This window comes from Cervus elaphus, chromosome 8 (genome assembly GCF_910594005.1).
Source record: "Cervus elaphus chromosome 8, mCerEla1.1, whole genome shotgun sequence".
Taxonomy (NCBI): domain Eukaryota; kingdom Metazoa; phylum Chordata; class Mammalia; order Artiodactyla; family Cervidae; genus Cervus; species Cervus elaphus.
This window is the reverse complement of record NC_057822.1, coordinates 37,622,681-37,645,269: the sequence shown is the minus strand read 5'-3', so window position 1 is coordinate 37,645,269 and position 22,589 is coordinate 37,622,681. Positions and strand designations below refer to the sequence as shown.

Here is a 22,589-nt window from a genome sequence, read left to right as displayed (position 1 = left end):
CCTTGACCAGGAATTGAACCTGGGCGTCCTGCTTTGGGAGCATGAAATCTTAGCCTCTGGACCACCAGGCAAGTCCCTTTCCTCATGTTTTGATTGGATTGCTGTTTTCTGGCATTAAGCTGTATGAGCTATTTGTATATTTGGGATGGCATGAAGCTCCAATACTTTGGTCACCTTTTATGAAGAACCAAATCATTGAAAAAGACCTTGATGCTGGGATAGATTGAAGGCAAAAGGAGAAGGGGATTGCAGAGGATGAGATGGTTACATAGCATCACATTTTCAATGGACATGAATTTAAGCAAACTCCAGGAGACATTGTAGGACAGAGGAGCCTGGCATCCTGCAGTCCATGGAGTGGCAAAGAGTCAGACACGACTTAGTGACTGAACACCAACAACAACCTTTTAGGGGACCAAAAACTATCCCTTTTAAAGCATGAGCAAAATAGCAACAGTTTTCTCTATTGCAGCTTAAAAACTGCATAATTATAGAATAAATTGATCATTGATTCAGACTTCTATGAAGACCTTAGTTCATCACATGACCAACTCTTGGAAAATTTCATGTGATATTGAAGCACACATTTTGAAGGACAACTAGTTACAAGAACAAAAGAATATGTGTCTGGGTCCATTTTATGTAGACTACATGACAGATATTTGGGAAAGTATTGGTTTCAGAAAAATAAGAATACATGACTTATTAAATAGAAAGTAAATGTATGGGAAACCACATTGAATGCTATCAAGACAGAAAAATATTCAGGACAAAATTGATGCTTTTGAACTGTGGTGTTGGAGAAGACTCTTAAGAGTCCTTTGACTAGCAAGGAGATCCAACCAGTCCATCCTAAAGGAAATCAGTCCTGAATATTCTTTGGAAGGACTGGTGCTGAAGCTGAAACTCCAATACTTTGGCCACCTGATGTGAAGAATTGACTCATTTGAAAAGACCCTGATGCTGGGAAAGATTGAAGGCAGGAGGAGAAGGGGACGACAGAGGATAAGATGGTTGAATGGCATCACCAACTCAATGGACATGAGTTTGAGTAAACTCAGGGAGTTGGTGATGGACAGGGAGACCTGGTGTGCTGCAGTCCATGGGGTCGCAAACAGTTGGACACGACTGAGCAACTGAACTGAACTGACTGAGCGACTGAACTGAACTGAAGCTGGTGGAAGAGATTGATTCATTATACTTTATTTAAGAAGAAAGATAAACAAAAAGTAGGTCATGGTGGAAAGAAGCAGGTAAAGCCATGTACCAAATATGGGAGCCACTGTGATGAGTTCCATGGTTACTAGCAGTATGTAAATCCAAGCTTTTGTTATGAGAGCAAAGTGAGGCTGTTTCCAAGAAAACATTCTCTTCTGCGAGAACAGTGTGGGTGAGGGAAGATATTATCATTTTCTTATTGCTTCAGCCATCCACAGAACAAATCAAGTATTTATTTTCATGTGATATGGTGGACATTAGCAAGTCAACCTCAGGTTCACACTGAATTCTTTGCTGTAGATACTGGTGTTTCTACTAGGTTCTGTTATGCTGAGTATTCAAAACCAAACAAACAACTTGGCACAATGAACACTCTGTGTGTGTGTGTCTGTGCGCTCAATATATCCGACTGTTTGTGACCCCAGGGACTGTAGCCATGGACTAGATGGTTGTAGATCGCATGGGCTGTAGCCACGGACTATAGCACAATTACACTCACCTCACACACTGGCAAAATAATGCTCAAAATTCCCCATGCTAGTCTTCAACAGTATATGAACTGAGAACTTCCAGATATTTAAGCTGTATTTAGAAAAGGCAGAGGAACCAGAGATCAAATAGCCAACATCTGCTGGATCATAGAAAAAGCAAGAGAATTCCAGAAAAACATCTGCTTTTCTTCATTGACTATGCTAAAGTCTTTGACTGTGTGGATTACAACAAACTGTGGAAAATTCTTAAAGAGATAGGAATACCAGACCACCTTACCTGCCGTCCAAGAAATCTGTATGCAGGTCAAGATGCAGCAGTTGGAACTGCATATGGAACAATGGACTGGTTCCAAATCGGGAAAGAGTACGTCAAGGTTGTATATTTTCCTGCTTATTTAACTTCTATGCAGGGTACATCATGCAAAATGCCAGGCTGGATGCAGCACAGGCTGGATTCAAGATTGCCAGGAGAAATATCAATAACCTCAGATATGCAGATGACACCACCCTTATGGCAGAAAGTGAAGAGGAACTAAAGAGCCTCTTGAGGAAAGTGAAAGAGGAGAGTGAAAAAACTGACTTAAAACTCAACACTCAAAAAACGAAGATCATGGCATCTGGTCCCCTCACTTCATGGCAAATAGATGGGGAAACAATGGAAGCAGTGAGAGACTTTATTTTCTTGGGCTCCAAAATCACTGCAGATGGTGACTGCGGCCATGGAAGTAAAAGACACATGCTCCTTGGAACAAAAGCTGTGACAAACCTAGACAGCATATTAAAAAGCAGAGACATTACTTTGCTGACAAAGGTCTGTCTAGTCAAAGCTATGGTTTTTCTAGTAGTCATGCATGGATGTGAGGGTTGGACCATTAAGAAAGCTGAGCACTGAAGGCTTGATGATTTTGAACTGTGGTGTTGGAGAAGACTGTTGAAAGTCTGTTGGACTGCAAGGAGATCAAACCAGTCAATCCTAAAGGACCTCAACCCTGAATATTCATTGAAAGGACTGATGTTGAAGCTGAAGCTCCAATACTTGGGCCATCTGATGCGAAGAACTGACTCACTGAAAAAGACCCTGATGCTGGGAAAGATTGAAGGCAGGAGGAGAAGGGAAAGACAGAGGATGAGATAGCTGGATGGCATCACTGACTCAATGGACATGAGTTTGCACAAGCTTCAGGAGTTGGTGATGGGCAGGGAAGCCTGGCGTGCTGCAGTCCTTGGGGTTGCAAAGATTCCGACACGACTGAGTGACTGAACTGAACTGAATTGGACTTTAGCCCACCAGGCTCTTCTGTCCGTGGGATTTCCAAGCAAAATTACTGAAGCAAGTTGTCATTTTTTCCTCCAGGGGATCTTCCCAACCCAGGGATTAAACCTGCATCTTGCATCTCCTGCATTGACAGGCAGCTTCTTTACCACGCTGCCACCTTAGAACAAAATTCTCAACCACAGTTAGTGTAATTGGTAACTAAAAGATTGAGAGCTATAATGGTACCTATGGTAGCAGAAATAATGTCCCCTCAAAGATATGCAAACCCTAATATCTGGTGTTCTGCCTGTGTATGTTATGTAACAAGGCAAAGCGGCATTGCAAATGGAATTAAGGTTGTCAACCTTAAAATAGGAAAATTAGCCTGGATTATTTGGATGGGACTAATGTAAATATATGGATTCTTAAAAGTGGAAGACAAAGGCAAAATAGTTGGTAAGAGAAAAGCAGAGTGGAGGAGAGATTGGAAACATGAGAAAGACTTGACCTCCCTTGTTGACTTTGAAGACAGAGGAAGGGGGCCATGAACCAAGGAATGCAAGTGGCTTCCAGAAGTTGGGAACAACCCTCAGTAACAGCCAGGAAGGAAATGAGAATCTTAGTCATCATTGCAAGGAACTAAATTCTACTAGCAACTGGAATGAGTAAGGAAATGGGTTTTTAACCCTGCCTAGTCCTTGATTCAGGTTTATGAGTCTCTAAGCAGGGGTCTGGCTGAGCTCACCAGACTTCTGACACACAGAAATAGTGAGATAATAAGCTTGGGTTATTTCAAGCTGTAAGTTTGTGGTAATTTGTTATAGTAACAAGGGAAAATGAACACAGAAATCGTCAAAAGTCTCTTTTGGGGAAGTTTGAATATGACCTGGCTGATGGGCTCTCTTCTTGGAAGTTTTATGCACAACGAATGGAGGAGAGTCCTGAAAAACCCAGAAAAGCAAAGGCGTGTAACAGAATTCCCCACCCTCAAGGTCCTTAAATCCTATGGTTTAAGAAAATTATAATAAATTAAAATTTGATAGTGGAAGAAAAAAGAGAGCTCAAGTGAAAAACATGGCATGAAAGTGGGATAAGGAGTGTAGTCTGGGATGGGAGGATGAGGGATAAGCCAGAGATGAGAGCAGATCCTGTGGGGCTTTTAGACATTGAAGAGACTTGGCTTTTCCTCAGAGTGAGATGGGAAGCCTTTGGGCTATTGCATGAGGAGAACAAGAATGGAATCAGGAAGACCAGTTGGGGGCCATTGCAATAATTAAGACTGGAGTTGTGGTGGCATGGACTGGGGGTGGGGGGTGGGTGTCAGTCGAGGTTGTGAGAAGTAATAGGGTTCTGGATTCATCTGGAGGAGAGTAGAGTTCATGAGAATTTTGTCTGAGATGATTGTTAGACTCAAATAAATTACAAATTATTTGTAAAAAGGCAAACCCCGATCTTGGAGCTTATCTGTGAAGTTCAATCTTTTTCATGTGTCATATTTTTCAACAGTAATTTGAAAAACCTAGGGTAAAAAAATGTAGCTACAACTATGACAGAATTTTACTAAAGGAAATTGTTCTCAATGAATTTTGATGTTTCTTACATATTCATTGCTATGATTCATATATATTAGAATCACTAAATAGTTTTAATTTATGGAAATCAAATATTTCTAGCAATGGGCCTTTGATGAGGCTAGGTGGATGAATTTTGAGATGTTTACATCGTATGTCCATCACATTCTAGTTTACAAAACTACCAGTTTGCTTTACATTTTGCTATAGGCAGTGACTTGAAATTTTGTATTTTGAATGCATTGACTCTCTGGTTCTAGCTGCATTTTTGTTTATCTGTTTTTTAATTTTTTCCTTATCAGAAGGAAACTGTTTTCCAGAATGGGATGGACTCATCTGTTGGCCTAGAGGAACAGTGGGGAAAATGTTGGCTGTCCCGTGTCCTCCTTATATTTACGACTTCAATCATAAAGGTATTTAATTTTTTGTGAAATGATTCATTTGGAATAGAAACTTCCTTTTTTAAAAATAATAGACTCTACAAGAACTGAGCAATCTCAGTGTTTTTCTTCACATCTTCACAGGAGTTGCTTTCCGACACTGTAACCCCAATGGAACATGGGATTTTATGCACAGTTTAAATAAAACATGGTCTAATTATTCAGACTGCCTTCGCTTTCTGCAACCAGATATCAACATAGGAAAGGTAATTATTTTTGTATTTTTGAGCCCCTAAAGGAAAACGAAATGTTTTAATGCAATTCTTGATTACCAACCACTGTACAAAAAACTCTTATATTATCTGACACAAATATTGAAAAAGATAAAAGCAAGGTTGAAAGCTTTTCAGATACCTGGTTAAGGAAAAATCTAGGACCTGAAACATTTTGGTATTTTCTTTTGGTTAGATTTACCTGGCTGAGGTATATGTATGTATACTTATGAATATGTGTCACTTATATTACATTATGTTTATATTACATTATATGATGTTATATTATGTGTAAAAATCCAAATAGGTAGTCAGCAACATAATTCATGATTTTTTTCTTGGTTACTTATGAATAGCAACATCTTGTCTCACTATATGTTCCTGGAGTAACTTTAAACTGTAGAGATGGGTTTTTCATCTCATAAGATTTGCCAGTAGGTGATTTTATCAGTGTAGGAAAAATTAAGAGTATGTAGAGTTAAAGAGGAGTAAGGGGGTGTCTTATAGATCTTCTCACATAATACCTTAATTGTACACATGTGTGTCAACTTAGAACCAGAGATGAAGGGTTGATCCAAGTGACTCAGCTCAGAGCAGGGTCCTGGTCTCCACATTCTTTATCAGTGCTATTTCTGATATGGTAATCACATGTAAACTTCAGAAACTTCTAGATAGTTACTTTTAGGTTTTATATGGTAGATAGATTAAAAGTCATGCTTAAATTCCTATCACTGAAACCTCCTCTATAAAATGCATGATGCTATAGGGATGAGCATAAGTTCACCATAGTCATATGATGGTAGGGGTGAACATAAATTGAAGTATAAATGATTTTATGAGACCCCTGAGAACAGTCATAATACATAACTCTCCTAACAGCAGACATTTTTCTTTATGCTTGGTGATCTTTTTTGGTTGTGGGGGAGGAGGAACAGTGGCAGGAGAACTGGTGAGTTGGAAAGTTCCTTGTTTGATTAGGTATTAATAGTCAGGACTTCTTTCCTTAATTTTTTCTCTAACACAAAACCCTACCACCTTAAGGACTCTTTAGTAAGTTGCTAAAAGACTTCAGTTTAGTATTTCGTTTATGAGATGCTTCTTAGATAAAATTAGTTGTTTATGTTACAGTGGAGCCAAAGCCAAGTTAATGTAAAACACTTTAAAATAATTTCAATTTCATTGAAATAGATAAACATTCACAATGTTTAGTGTTCTGTGTTATAAATTTGTGGATTAAATGACAAATTCAAGTCTTTCATAGCTTTTAAATGGCATTAAATTATATCATGATTTAATTTACATTGAACTCTAATATTACAATCATTCTTTTTGACTGCTCTGTGTTCCAAGAATCAAAATATCTAAGGATGGTAAAATATCCAAAATAAATACTATTTTATATGAATATTAGTTAAAATTTAACTGAAAATTTTGATTAATTTTATTCAGTTCAGTTCAGTTGCTCAGTCGTGTCCGACTCTTTGCGACCCCATGAACTGCAGCACGCCAGGACTCCCTGTCTATCACCAACTCCCGGAGTTTACTCAAACTCATGTCCATTGAATCGGTGATGCCATCCAGCCATCTTATCCTCTGTCGTCCGCTTCTCCTCCTGCCCACAATCCCTCCCAGCATCAGGGTCTTTTCCAATGAGTCAACTCTTCCCATGAGGTGGCCAAAGTATTGGAGTTTCAGCTTCAGCATCAGTCCTTCCAATGAACACCCAGGACTGATCTCCTTTAAGATGGACTGGTTGGATCTCCTTGCAGTCCAAGGGACTCTCAAGAGTCTTCTCCAACACCACAGTTCAAAAGCATCAATTCTTTGGCGCTCAGCTTTCTTCACAGTCCAACTCTCATATCCCTACATGACCACTGGAAAAACCGTAGTCTTGACTAGATGGGCCTTTGTTGCCAAAGTAATGTCTCTGCTTTTTAATATGCTATCTAGGTTGGTCATAACTTTCCTTCCAAGGAGTAAGTGTCTTTTGAATTTCATGGCTGCAATCACCATCTGCAGTGATTTTGGAGCCCAAAAAAATAAAGTTAGCCACTGTTTCCACTGTTTCCCCATCTATTTGACATGAAGTGATGGGACTAGATGCCATGATCTTAGTTTTCTGAATGTTGAGCTTTAAGCCAAATTTTTCACTCTCCTCTTTCACTTTCATCAAGAGGCTTTTTAGTTCCTCTTCACTTTCTGCCATAAGGGTGGTGTCATCTGCCTATCTGAGGTTATTGATATTTCTCCCGGCAATCTCGATTCCAGCCTGTGCTGCTTCCAGCCCAGTGCTTCTCATGATGTACTCTGCATATAAGTTAAATAAGCAGGGTGACAATATACAGCCTTGATGTACTCCTTTTCCTATTTGGAACCAGTCTGTTGTTCCATGTCCAGTTCTGACTGTTGCTTCCTGACCTGCATATAGGTTTTTCAAGAGTTGGGTCAGGTGGTCTGGTATTCCCATCTCTTTCAGAATTTTCCACAGTTTATTGTGATCCACACAGTCAAAGGCTTTGGCATAGTCAATAAAGCAGAAGTAGATGTTTTTCTGAACTCTCTTGCTTTTTTGATGATCCAGCAGATGTTGGCAATTTGATCTCTATTTCCTCTGCCTTTTCTAAAACCAGCTAGAATATCTGGAAGTTCATGGTTCATGTATTGCTGAAGCCTGGCTTGGAGAATTTTGAGCATTACTTTACTAGCGTGTGAGATGAGTACAATTCTGTGGTAGTTTGAGCATTCTTTGGGCTTGCCTTTCTTTGGGATTGGAATGAAAACAGACCTTTTCCAGTCTTGTGGCCACTGCTGAGTTTTCCAAATTTGCTGGCATATTGAGTGCAGCACTTTCACAGCATCATCTTTCAGGATTTGAAATAGCTCAACGGGAATTCCATCACCTCCACTAGCTTTGTTCATAGTGGTGCTTTCTAAGGCCCACCTGACTTCACATTCCAGGATGTCTGGCTGTAGGTAAATGATCACACCATTGTGATTATCTGGGTCATGAAGATCTTTTTTTGTACAGTTCTTCTGTGTATTCTTGCCACCTCTTCTTAATCTCTTCTGCTTCTGTTAGGTCCATACCATTTCTGTCCTTTATCGAACCCATCTTTGCATCAAATGTTCCCTTGGTATCTCTGATTTTCTTTTTATTTTTCTTTTTATTTTTTTCCATTTATTTTTATTAGTTGGAGGCTAATTACTTTACAATATTATAGTGGTTTTTGCCACACGTTGACATGAATCAGCCATGGATTTACATGTGTTCCCCATCCTGGAGAGATCTCTAGTCTTTCCCATTCTGTTGTTTTCCTCTATTTCTTTGCATTGATCGCTGAGGAAGGCTTTCTTATCTCTCCTTGCTATTCTTTGGAACTCTGCATTCAAATGGGAATATCTTTCCTTTTTTCCTTTGCTTTTTGCTTCTCTTCTTTTCACAGCTATTTGTAAGGCCTCCTCAGACAACCATTTTGCCTCTTTGCATTTCTTTTCCTTGGGGATGGTCTTGATCCCTGTCTCCTGTACAGTGTCACGAACCTCCGTCCATAGTTCATCAGGCGCTCTGTTTATCAGATCTAGTCCCTTAAATCTATTTCTCACTTCCACTGTATAGTCATAAGGGATTTGATTTAGGGCATACCTGAATGGTCTAGTGGTTTTCCCTACTTTCCTCAATTTAAGTCTGAATTTGGCAATAAGGAGTTCATTTTGTTAGTCATAAGTAATTTTATCTCCTTAATTAAAAGTATAGAGTATTTTCTGTTGTTTACAACCCTTAAGTAGTAATTAGAGAAACTTAAGAAATGTAAAAAATCTTTTAATAAGAAAACTGGATAGCTCCTAAAGTTTTGATATACTGTAGGGCAAAGTTATATTACTTATATATGAGATATTAATTATTGATGGTTGTAATCAGAATTTTTCTCTGCAGCTTAGAAAACCTTCAATTTTTCTAAGGTTTTTAGGTTTTATGGACAAAAACCCATATAATGGCCGCTAGAGCCTGCTGGTGTTAAGATCCCATCATCTTCAGTTCAGTTCAGTCTCTCAGTCGTGTCCGACTCTTTGCGACCCCATGGACTGCAGCACGCCAGGACTCTCTGTCCATCACCAACTCCCGGAGTCCCCCCAAACCCATGTCCATCGAGTGGTGATGCCATCCAGCCATCTTATCCTCTGTCGTCCCCTTCTCCTCCTGCCCACAATCCCTCCCAGCATCAGGGTCTTTTCCAATGAGTCAACTCTTCCCATGAGGTGGCCAAAGTATTGAAGTTTCAGCTTCAGCATCAGTCCTTCCAATGAACACCCAGGACTGATCTCCTTTAAGATGGACTGGTTGGATCTCCTTGCAGTCCAAGGGACTCTCAAGAGTCTTCTCCAACACCACAGTTCAAAAGCATCAATTCTTTGGCGCTCAGCTTTCTTCACAGTCCAACTCTCACATCTACATGACCACTGGAAAAACCATAGTCTTGACTAGATGGACCTTTGTTGGCAAAGTAATGTCTCTGCTTTTTAATATGCTATCTAGGTTGGTCATAACTTTGTTTCCAAGGAGTAAGCGTCTTTTAATTTCATGGCTGCAATCACCATCTGCAGTGATTTTGGAGCCCTCAAAAATAAAGTCTGACACTGTTTCCACTGTTTCCCCATCTATTTGACACGAAGTGATGGGACTAGATGCCATGATCTTAGTTTTCTGAATGTTGAGCTTTAAGCCAACTTTTTCACTCTCCTCTTTCACCTTCATCAAGAGGCTTTTTAGTTCCTCTTCACTTTCTGCCATAAGGGTGGTGTCATCTGCCTATTTGAGGTTATTGATATTTCTCCCGGCAATCTTGATTCCAGCTTGTGCTTCTTCCAGCCCAGTGCTTCTCATGATGTACTCTGCATATAAGTTAAATAAGCAGGGTGACTCCCCTTTGGCCTCCAACGGGCCTTTTCTGCACATATGTGGTCCAGGAGGTCTCCCAACTTCCGGAAACGAGAACTATGTGGTCTGTGGAAGGTCCAGCCCCCTCCCATAATTGCCCCTCTATTCTTGTCTTTGGGCTTCCCTGGTGGCTCAGATGGTAAAGCGTCTGCCTGCAATGTGGGAGACCCGGGTTCAATCCCTGGGTTGGGAAGATACCCTGGAGAAGGAAATGGCAACCCACTCCAGTACTCGTGCCTGGAAAATTCCATGGACAGAGGAGCCTGGTAGGCTACAGTCCATGGGGTCGCAAAGAGTCGGACATGACTGAGCGACTTCACTTTCACTTTCACTTTCATTCTTGTCTTAGAGTTTTGGTCAATAGAAAATGAATCTCCAATTTGCTTTACCTGGTGGGAGGGGGGTGCCCATCTGCCTCCTGCCTCAATATTACATGCTTCAGTTCCAACTCTTCTTTTACTTACAGTGCCCATAATGTAATAAAAAATTACAAAGTAGGGACCCCAAATCTAGAGTAAAAACAAAGCAGAAAAAATAGATGATCTAGATGTTGTAATTTCCAGGTAATGACTCATAAATATGTTAGCTGATTTAGTGAAAAAAGTGCATAAACAGATGGGAAAACTGACAAAGAAATGAAAACTTAAAAAAAAAGGAAATTCTAGAATTGAAGTATTCAATTCTAAATGAAGAATTTATTTGATATGCTCAATAGAATACTGGACACAGCATGATAAACATCAGTGAACTTGAAAAGAAGGCTACAGAAATTTTCCAAGTGAAACATTAGGAGAAAAAATAAATTTAATAAACAGAACTGTCTGAGACTGTGAGATGATATGTAATTGCCTAAGATATGTGAAATTAGGGGTAAGAAGAGAGGGAAAGAATAGGACAAATAAATATTTCAGAAGGCAATGGCCGGTAATTTTATAAAGTGGGTGAAATAAATCAATCACAGGTCCCAGGTATTCAGAAAACCCTAAGCAGATTAAATAAAAAGAAAGCCATACTTTGACAGATCATAGTTAAAATGCTATAAATCAAGGTAAGAAGAAAATCTTAAAAGCAATGAGAGGAAAAGGGCACATGATATTCAGGAGAACATAAACTAAAAGGATGCTTGTCTTTTAGTTAAACAGTAGAGGCCTGGATACAATGGAATGGCATTCTAAAAGTGATAATATGCATTAAGATAAAGGGAAATAATGATTTTTTCAGACAGAAAAAAATCTGAGAGAATTCATCTTTATCAGACTTCTGCATAAGAAATGCTCAAAAAAATTCTCTAGATGGGAGAGAAATATATCAGATGGAAGCAAAGATTGACAGGAAAGAATGAGGAGTACCAAAATAGATACATATGTGGATAAAAATGACAGACTAAAATAATAAGCAGAACTATATACCTATCCTTATTTATTGCTATGTTTACATCCATCTTTATATCTATAATTTAAGTCATTTAAAAGTCTGCTGACTGCTTAAAGCAAACACAATAACCTCTCATTAGGGTTTATAAATTATGTAGAACAAAATCTAGATGTGACAAAGACTAGGGGAGCAAAATTAGGTACATAATTGTAAATATCTGTTTATATGGTGAAATAGTTCAATATTATTAAATGTAGGTCTGATAACTTCAAGATGCATAACCAAGTCTCTATAGTAACTGCTAAAAGAAAACACAAGTGAAATACTAATAAATACCTGATTAAGTTCCCCATCCCCCAACCCCCAATAAAAGGTAAGGAAGTAGGTACAGAGGCTCAGAGAAAAGATAGACATATAGAATGCAAATAACCTATATGTTAGATCTAAACCCAGTCACAGCAATGATTGTATTTGAGGTCAGTGAACTAAACATTTCTCCTAAAAGGCAGAGATTGTTAGAATGGATAATAAAAGTATGGCTTAACTGTATGTTGTCTTTGAGAAATGTAGACATCAAGACAAAGAGCATTACCAAGACAGCAATATTTAAAATTATGAAGAATCAATTTACCAAGAGGAAATAATCCTAAATATACATGTGTTTAGGAGCTTCAAAGGCTTCCCTGATGGCTTGCTGCTGCTGCTAAGTCACGTCAGTTGTGTCCGACTCTGTGCGACCCCATAGACGGCCCACCAGGCTCCCGTCCCTGGGACTCTCCAGGCAAGAACACTGGAGGGGGGTGCCAGATGGCTTAGATGGTGATAAATAATCTACTTACAATGCAGGAGATCCAGAACTTGATCCCTGGGTCTGGAAGATCCCCTTGAGGAGGGAATGTCTACCCACTCTGGTATTCTTGACTGAAGAATCCCATGGATAGAGGAGCCTGGCGGGCTACAGTCTGTGGGTTTGCAAAGAGTCAGACACGACTGAGCGACTTTCACTTCACTTTACTTCAGTCACAATAACTGAAAAATTCATATTCTTTTAAAGTAGTTACCAAAGTTTACCAAGATAGAACATATGCTGGGGTATAAAACAAGTTTCAGTAAATCTCAAGATTAAAATCACACAGGCTATGTATGTTCTCTGACCACAAAAGAATCAATAGAAAATCAACTAAAATATGTAGAGAGGTGGGGCTTTCTCTGTCATCAGCACCAGGGAGCCTTGGGATGGCAAGGCTGGCGCGCTTCCCGTGGGAGACGACATTGACCTGAGTGACGTGGAGCTGGGTGACCTGAGAAGGATGAGTTGTGAGAGGCTCTGCAAAGACTTCAGCTTTCTTTTCTTGGGAGCTCATTTTCCTGCAGTGAAGGAACGTCCTTTCCAGTCCGAGGAACCTACCAGTGGCCTTTTTAACCGAGAAGTAACCCTTGACTGGTCATTTGAAAACACTGCAACAGTGAACTTTTGCGTCTCAAGAAAACAATGAAAAATTCTATGAATTGTCGTAGCCAGTGAAATGAGTTGTATCCTGTCAAGTAATATTTTGAAGGAAACTGATGGGCTGTTGAAGCATTTTTCCCTCCCTCTGACTTGCTGCTTGGATGTTCTTGGAGGCTGTTTCTTACATACAAGTTTTTTAATGTGATCCTTTTCATTTGAATATTAATAGCTTTTTTCCATTAAAGAATAAAACAATATTTTGGACAATGCCAATAAATGTATGAAATCAGAAAAAAAATATGTAGAGAATTCATAAATAGTTGAAAATTATGTGACCAATGGCAAAAGTTTGGATAAATATGAAAGCTCAATATATATCAAAGACTGTGGAAAACAGCAAAAGCAGATGTCTAGATAGATTTATAGCTCTCAATACTTAATTAGAAAAGAAGAAAGTTGAAAATTCAGTGATCAAATCTTCCACATTAAGTTATATAGTATAATACCTAGAGCCACCACCAAAAGCCACCACCAAAAATATACATCAAAATGGAATTCTACAAATTGTTCAAGTAATTCAGGGATGGCCAGAAAACTAAAACGCAGTAATGAAAAACATAACAGAAAATAAAAATATAGAATGGACTTAGCCTTAATATTATATCAATGTTATATTAAAAACAAATATCTTAAGATACCAATTAACAGAAATTAGAAGAGTCTATAAGAAACATGACCCAACTTTGTATGTTATCTACAAAGTCTGAAACTCATTTCAAATATAATGATGGTTAGGTACATACCATGCAGTGTGCTAAGTTACTCAGTCACGTCTGACTCTTAGTGACCCCATGGACTGTAGCCCTCCAGGCTCCTCTGTCCTTGGGATTCTCCAGGCAAGAATACTGGAGTGGGTTGCCATGCCCTCCTCCAGGGGATCTTGCTGACCCAAGGAGTGAACCTGTGTCTCTTATGTCTCCTGCATTGGCAGGCAGCTTCTCTACAGCTAGCACCACCTGGAAAGCCCTAGTTTAGCTATATCTCTTAATTATTCTAATCATTTGCCACAAACAGTGCAGCAATAAAAAAGAACAAACTTGGTATGGGTAACAACCTGAATGGATCCTGCCAGACTCAAAGTTCATGTTCTGTAGGATTTCATTTCTCCATTTATGAAATGACAGAATTGTAGAGGTAGAAAACAGATTAATGTTTGGTGGGTGATAAGGATGGTGGAGAGGAAGAGGGTAGGTATGACTGTAAAAGGAACACCAGGAGCAAGATCTTTGTTGTGATGGAATATTTCTGTAGCTCGACTGCAGAAATGTTTAAAATTTTTTCATATGTGATAAAATGACACAGAACTGTCAACACATAAATTGCACCAATGCCAAATTCCTAGTTTGGTATTTTAGTGTAATTAGACGCAAGCATTGGAGGATACTGGTGAAGGGGTACATAGGACCTTTCTTACTGTCTTTTCCTACTTCTTTTGAATCTATAGTCATTTTGAAATACAAAAGAAGAAAAAGGAATGAACTGTTGATTCATGTAATATTATCAGTGACTATCATAACAGTGTCTTGACAAAAAAGAGTGTACACTACATAATTCTAAGAAGTCCAAGAACAGTCAAGAAATATATGAAGTACATGAACAGATAAAGCCAATTTGTGATGACAGAAATTGGAACAGTAGTTAACCTGGGGGGTGGATGGTGGGTGGATTTTTGACTAGCTAGTGGCGCAAAGAAATCAGTTTGTCAAAACCCATCACACTGCTCATTTAAAATCTGCACATTATTTTGCTTTCATAGAAACTACAGCTTGGTAGAAAAGCGAAAGGAAACTAGAAATAATATTCCAAAAGTGATATATCCTTTTGACTAGTTTTAAAATCATCCTTCAGTGTGTTTTATTTACTCCAAATATCACGTTAGATATATAATTCCAACTAGTTAAAATGAACACTGCAAAAAATCCATGACGTGAATCTTGAAACATTGAGTTTGGCCTCACTTAAAGCAAGAAGAAATGCCGATTATTTTATTATATGTTAATGTTGACTTGAATTTGGGGAGTAAAAGGAAGGCCATAAAAATAATCTATATATTATATGAATGTGGCGACACATTGCCTGTCTTTTAAATGCATGCTCTTAATTTACCTCCATCAGATATGCGTTTCTGATTAAATCTATTGCCCTGCAGCAAGAGTTCTTTGAACGCCTCTTTGTCATGTACACTATCGGATACTCTGTCTCCTTTGCATCCCTGGCCGTGGCTATTCTCATCATTGGTTACTTCAGGTGAGTAATTCTCAATCACTACCTCTGTGAAGGGGCAGGTCTGTTTCTTATTCATCAAAGACAGAGACCTCTCACAATCTGTGCCTCCAGATACTTTCCCTAAACGCAAGTTTCTGAATTCAACCTCGTATTATATTATTTGACTTTGATAAGTTATTTTTCCTGAAAAATTCAGGGTTATTCTTCATTGTTTGTTTGTTTAAAGACTTAAAGCCTCAAAGCAGTATGAAACCATTAAAACAGTGGGTCTGCATTGCAGTCTATTTTTGCTAAGTGATGCAGAGTATTGTCAAAACGAGTTAGAAAAATTTTCACTCATGATGTGAAGGCTTATTTCACTTTTTCCAAATGATTTTGGTGGCATGGGACAGAAATTCATCTTAAATAATCTCTAGATGATTCGATACCATACAGGAAGAAACAGGGGCTTCTCAGGTGGCTCAGTGGTAAAGAATATGCCTGCCAATGCAGGAGATGCGGGTTTGATCTCTGGGTTGGGAAGATCCCCTAGAGAAGGAAATGGCAACCCACTCTAGTATTCTAGCCTGGGAAATCCTATGGACAGAAGAGCCTAGTGGGCTACAGTCCATGGGGTCACATAAAAGTTGAATATGACTGAAGCAACTTAGCATGCACGCACACATAATATATTATATTATATTATAATATTACACTGTAGTATAATATTTAACACTGCATAATCTGGATAAACATGGTAGCTGATCAGGATATATTTGAAATTAATTCTCAAAAAATTATATTTTAGTTTTTGACTCCAATTGTTGCTCTTTTTGTTCAGCTTTACTATATTTCTTCTTTTGGGGGGGTAGTTTGAGCTCATTTATGTATTTTCTTTCTCCATTTCTAATTTTATTCAGATCTAAATACTAAATATTTTCTCTCTGTAGACGACTGCATTGTACCAGGAACTATATCCACATGCATTTATTTGTGTCTTTCATGCTGAGGGCTGCGAGCATCTTTGTCAAGGACAGAGTGGTCCATGCTCACATAGGAGTAAAGGAGCTGCGGTCCCTGATACTGCAGGATGACCTACAAAGCTCCATAGACGTGCCTGCTGTGGACAAATCACAATATGTAAGTGTTTTCCTCATGACCCCTTGCATGGCTCACCACTTCTAAAAGTAAGAGAAAACCTACCTGCAAAACTAGAAGCTTGGGATTTAAAAATTCAGGGAATTTAGTTCCTTTATTAGGGACCCAAAGACTTGTTCCCATGTAAGATTCCATAGTACTTGATTTTGTTCTTAGATATCATAGTGTTTTTAAGTATGTAGAATTACCCAGTCATTTAATTAATGGAGAGCATTATCACCTTGAAGCAGTATATCTGGAAATTAGGTAGAGTAGATTGATTTTCTTGATGGTGTGAATTAATGCCATAGTTATCTTTGTCCTTTTCCCTGTAATTCACTATCATCTCTGCTGATTCTAATTCTTCATTGGATTTGTGACTTGTTTAAAATAAAGGATGAAGTAGGTATGATGGTATGCCAGTTGAAGGTAGACTTCTATGAGTGAACCTAGTCAAGATTACCTGAGCTTCTCTCAGATCAGTAGAATCACCTAACCAATCCATGGATTCATAAGACACATTAAACATTTAGTGTTTTAAGCCATTTAACTTCTGGAGTATAACAAAGTCCAGAATAAAATAAATTCATGGTAGAATGATAGGTAAATTTCTTCTTTATGCTTTTCTGTACTTTCCTAATTTTCTTTGATTATCAAATATTCTTTTTTGAATAAATTGAGGAAAAGTGATTTCTTGTTACTTCTAAAGGAAAAAAAAAATCTTATTTTAAAAATAAAATCAAGCCAGCAGTCTTAGAAATGCTATATTTAAATAACATTGTTCTGGCCTCTTTCAAAAGTCTTGGCTTCCCCATGTATAAGAGACATTAGATTCTAAAAAAGAAATGGAGGAACTGCTTTTTAGTGGTCTAATGTTGGAAACAGTATGATTAGGAATTCTAATATGGTGCCATGTTGGTTTATTTGTAACAGATTGGGTGCAAGATGGCTGTTGTGATGTTTATTTACTTCTTGGCTACAAACTACTATTGGATTTTGGTGGAAGGTCTCTATCTGCATAGTTTAATCTTTGTGGCATTCTTTTCGGATACCAAGTGCCTGTGGGGCTTCACCCTGATAGGCTGGGGTAAGGCATTTCTGTCTCCTTTCCTTTTCAAGTGGATTATGGGTTTCAGGGCTTGTGTCATGCCTGTCATCAGCATTCTTTCAGCTCTTTTCCTGAAATAATCTCTCCCCATACTATCTTTATCTTCCCTTTCTCTTTAATTATTTATTGAGGAAAATCATTAAAATCAAGTCTATGATTCTCCCAGTGGTAACAAACTTTTCACATTTAACTTAGGGTTACTGTTCTTAGACCAGATTCTTGAGAGGATTCTTTGGGGGAAATACCTTGTTTGCCTTACACATTTAGAACTGCCGTGCTCATCATGTCTTATGTCAGTGTCTTGATTTAACAGTAATTCCATTCTACAAATTTTGATTTTTTTGAATTTCTAATCCACAATGATGCATCTTTGATTTATAATTCTAGGTCATATGATGAGAATGCCAGAGAGGAATTTATAGAACCATCTTGGCTGTATTTAACAATACAAATTACAAGCTAATTATGTAGACTTACCATGTCTTTTGGAAGGAAATAAATAGAGTTACTTTTGGCATAAGTAATTAAAAAAAAAAAGATTCAACTCACATTCCAAAATGCCTTTTCAGTCCTAGAGGGATTACTGAACCAGACACTAGCTCAATGTGATATGGAGAAAGAATGTTGTTTGTTTGTTATAGTTTAAGAGAAATTAAAGCTCATATGTGATTACAATTAAGAAGTCTCAAGATTAACAACTGCTACTTTAATTTGTAGATGATCAGGTGGTCAGCAGAGGGGAAAAAAATAACTAAGTGGCTCAAGATTAAATTTGAAGGTTTTTTCCCCCCCTCCAAAATAAGAAAGTTTTTTGCCTGTTTTGCCTTGACATTGTCTTAACATTTGAAAATGTAAAGTAAAGGATATTGAATTTCCTGTTAGTTAATAACCTTTAAGAAGACAAAGGGTCAATTTACTGTCACCCTTTATTTATTATGAAATACTAATTATTGTAAATAAAATTTTATTTCTGAAAGCAGTTTGGTTTTAAGCTGTTCCTTATCTTTGACTACCAGTTACTAAAATAAAAAAGAGATACATTTAATATTTTGGGGGGTACTTTGGTAATTTTCTCAACAGTTTTTGGTAGTTTGCCTTCAAATCAAAATTATGTCTGGGTGCTCACATCATTAGTAGATGTTGCTAAAGTTATTGATAGAAAATTCAACAGTGACTTTGAGTTTGATTTAATTTTTTTGGCTTGCTATGACATTGGTCACACTAGTAATAAGCTTGTTTTTTCTTTATCTACGAATCGGTTTGATAGTCAGCTGCTCAGTCCCCTATCAACTCTTGTTTGGGCTGATTCACTCAGTTTGTTACTTCATAAAATCAGGGGTTTGTCTCACTGAAACCCAGGAAGTGTTAGTGGCTCTAGTTGTGTCCAGCTCTTTGCAACCCCATGAACTGTAGCCCACCAAGTTCCTCTGTTCACGGGATTTTCAAGGCAAGAATACTGGAGTGGGTTGCCACTCCCTTCTCCAGGGGATCTTTCCGACCCAGGAATTAAACCCAAGTCTTTAGCTTGTCCTGCATTGCAGGCAGATTCTTTACCATCTGAGCCACAAGGGAAGCTCTGAAACCCAGGAAACTAGTTTTCAAATCTTTCTATGAAAAAGAAAATTAAAAAAAAAAAGTAGTTAGGATTCTGGTGAGCATCTATACAAGTCTTAGTTTCTTACCTTCCTTTAAAACTTATATTAATTTCCCCAGAAACATTTTGGCATAGGAGTGACAACTATAGTAAGATAACCATCACAACTTGAAATCTTCATTTCATTGAATGGTTTAATAACATGCATGAAAACAAGTAGGATTTACATGAAAGCTCACTTTTATAAATCGTATTACATGCAATATTATGCTCACTTAATTAACCACGATTTAAAACAGTAACAACTAATCTTTTTCTATGTTGTATATTACGTCTCTAGTACTTATTTATCTTATTACTGGAAGTTTGTACCTTTTGTTGTACTTATTATTGAAAGTTTGTACTTTTTCACTGACCCCTCTTAAATATATAATTAAATGTAATTTTAAAATGTGCAGTTGGAGTCAAGAATAAAGTGCCTTATTTATGAGAAAATTGAGGCAGGGATAAGAAAAATTAAGGCTACGACTGGTTGAAAGAATAGAAACATAGTTATCATTAGAATTTGCTTTTGCTTCTCTGTACATCTTGTTTTGTGATAAAGATGTACAAAAACAGTCATTTTAAATATCAGTCTTCAATTTACAAAGGCAGATACGGCATTGTTCCTCTTTAGATGGTAATTTCCTTCCTTGCCAATTTATTTTTAAGAACCAGCAAAATCAATGTAAATAAATGCAGCTCCACACATCATTACAGTGTGAGTAATAAAGTGCTGAGTTTTACCTACCTAGAGAGAGCCTAAAGTTATAATTGGGTCTAAACAAGATTTAGACCCAAAGTAATGTACAAGATAGAAAAAAGGTTTCAATCTTGCTTCTTTATCCTTATTGAATGTGGTAATTTACCTCTGTATTAGCAGCCATTCTTAATTTTCACCTGTCAGATGAGATGCCAGAATGTATGTATTATCATATAAAAAGCACTTAACTTTGGGGATTCCCTAGTAGCTCAGCTGGTAAAGAATCTGCCTGCAATGCAGGAGACCCTGGTTCAATTCCTCGGTTGGGAAGATCCCCTGGAGGAGGGCATGGCAACCCAGTCTAGTGTTCTTGCCTGGAGAATCCCCATGGGCAGAGAAGCCTGGTGGGCTACAGTCCATGGGGTCTCAAAGAGTCAGACACAGCTAAGCGCAGCCCAGCACACGGAAGCTTCCCTGGTGGTCAGATGGTAGAGAATCTGCCTGCAATGCCGGAGCCTGAGGGCTCAATCCCTGGGTCACGGACGTTCCCTGGTGAAGGGAATGGCAGTTTACTCCAGTAGTCTTGCCTGGAAGAGTTCCATGGACAGAGGAGCCTGGTGGGCTACAGTCCATGGGGTCCCAAAGAGTGGGATATGACTGAGGGACTAACACTTTCACTTTCATTTTGACAAAAATTTCCTAAAACATAGAATTTGAGCAGATTTTTTAAAAGAGGGAGTTATATAAAAACAACAAATAAAACTGGAATGTAGAGTTATAAAATTAAACAGCCACACAGGCAGACTGAGGTTAAATTCAACTAGATCACTAAGAAAACCAAAGAAATTCCCTACTGTGGGATATCACCTTATTTTAACTTTTCTGAAATTTTTCATCTACTTCTATTTTAATGTTCCTTTGCTTAGAAAAGATATCTGAAAAATTACAAATGTGTTTTTTAACAGGTGAAAAATGTTGTTAAAAGTGTTCTGAGTTAAATTTTTTTCTCTCTTTGTAAGGTGCTTCCTGTGGCCTTTCTTTCCTTTTTTTAAAAACTTCTTTCTAAAAGGTCACATATCCATTAAATCCTTTGATCTATTGCAGAGTTCTATAAAAGTATGGTTTGTGTTTCTTTTGTGATGTCAGAGTCTAACCGAGTATAGCATGAACTGAACAGTCCATCTTTACTGGAAGCAAAGACTCATGGAAAGTCAGTATAATTAATAGATTTGACGTTGCAAGCTTATAGGTGATTGTTATTTATGAAAGACAAACATGTCATGCTCAAATCATCAAGCTAACATAGCACCATTCTTTGGTAAGTTTTCAGTACCTGCAAATGCTTCTGTCTGGAACCAATATGAACAAAAAAGAAGAGGCTAAACTGATCAAAACATCCTAATTTTGTAACTTTCAGTGTAGCTTCTCTATGCCTTCCACCTTTAGAATGAGAAAATTCGAATTTTTAAAAACAATAGCCTTCCTGTCACTTCCCCTGAGTCCCTCTTGTTGCTTCACGCTTCTTGAAAAGCATGTGGCTGTTGGAGTGGCAAGAGGTGAAGTTCTATGCACCGACCACTGCCTGTCTTTGATTCCAGGAACTTCAGTCCCCTCCTTAGATAACTTAACCTTATACCCCTCATATGAAAATAGGGCCAATCTTCTTCAGACCTTTGGGAACAAGTAACATCAGTGTACCAGCTCTCTTCTCAAATGGACAAGATGAAAATTAAGTGGAATTTTTTTGTTCACATAGTAACATTTTTCATGTCCAATTTTTCTCTCTCACCTTTTAATAGTATATTTTTTTGTGTGATGAATATAAGAAAAAGATACCTTAATCCTGGAACAAACATTGCCTCTGAATCCTCTTCTGATTGCAGGGTTCCCGGCGGCATTTGTGACAGTCTGGGCTGTAGCACGAGCAACTCTGGCTGATGCAAGGTGGGTGAAAAAGAGGTAAAGCAAGAGCCTCAGACTTTCTCAAGGCTGGCTTCCTGCTTGGAGTTCACACCGGCGGCTGTTCTCGATGACATTGCCCTTTAGGGATTACCCTGTAGCCTCTCATACATTACCAGCCAGCTATCCATTCCAGAGTCATGGGACAGAAGGACTCACAGACCCAGTTGGAATGCTTGAACCCCATGGTTTATGAAATCAGTTTGAAACATACCACGAGAAGCTGGGGGAAAGAGATGGGTTAGTTAACATACTTAGGATGTCATGCACACAGGTGAAAGGACCGCACTGCCTGAGTCCTGGGCTAGGCAATATTCTTTTCTCTTACTGTCCGCCACATCAGCATTCCCTACTGATGGTGTGGTTACGAGGGCCAGAAGCAAGGTTGCAGCAAGGAGACCCACAGACAGACGGTGCCCTGGGCCAGGGACACACACTTGCTGTCTCAGAGAGATGTAAGGGCAAGTTTATGCGGCCATGGCGCTAACTTGCCATGTAGCCTACTCAGCAGCCCTAGGTTTTACTTGCATTCTTTGGGCAAAAGATATGTGGCCATGAGTTCCACCTATTGGTGCTTAATTAAGACATCAAGAATATCAAGGACTTCCTGTGTATCAAGGGATAGTTTGTGTCTCATATATTTGGTGAACTGTGGATATTTAGTGCTCAGTTGCCCTAAATATCTAGTACCTATGCTTAACACACACGTGTTGTACTTACTACTTACATATATGTGATGTCAAGTATAGGTTTAATCCACCTCTTTGTATTCTTGTCTTGCATCATAGGTAAATATATTAAAATGATAAAACAAGTGCACATTAGAAGTGGAATCCA

The 22,589-nt window shown here is 38.3% G+C and overlaps 1 protein-coding gene across 1 annotated transcript in view; it reads left to right on the top strand.

Annotated features, from left to right (window-relative positions):
- The window catches only part of PTH2R (parathyroid hormone 2 receptor), an 83,281-nt gene that overhangs the window by 16,864 nt on the left and 43,828 nt on the right, over positions 1-22,589 (top strand). The window contains exons 3-8 of the mRNA XM_043910224.1: positions 4,838-4,948; positions 5,060-5,181; positions 15,157-15,254; positions 16,163-16,352; positions 17,283-17,436; positions 21,677-21,737. Of these exons, the coding sequence (XP_043766159.1) occupies positions 4,838-4,948; positions 5,060-5,181; positions 15,157-15,254; positions 16,163-16,352; positions 17,283-17,436; positions 21,677-21,737 (736 nt within the window). The remainder of the gene's footprint in view (positions 1-4,837; positions 4,949-5,059; positions 5,182-15,156; positions 15,255-16,162; positions 16,353-17,282; positions 17,437-21,676; positions 21,738-22,589) is intronic.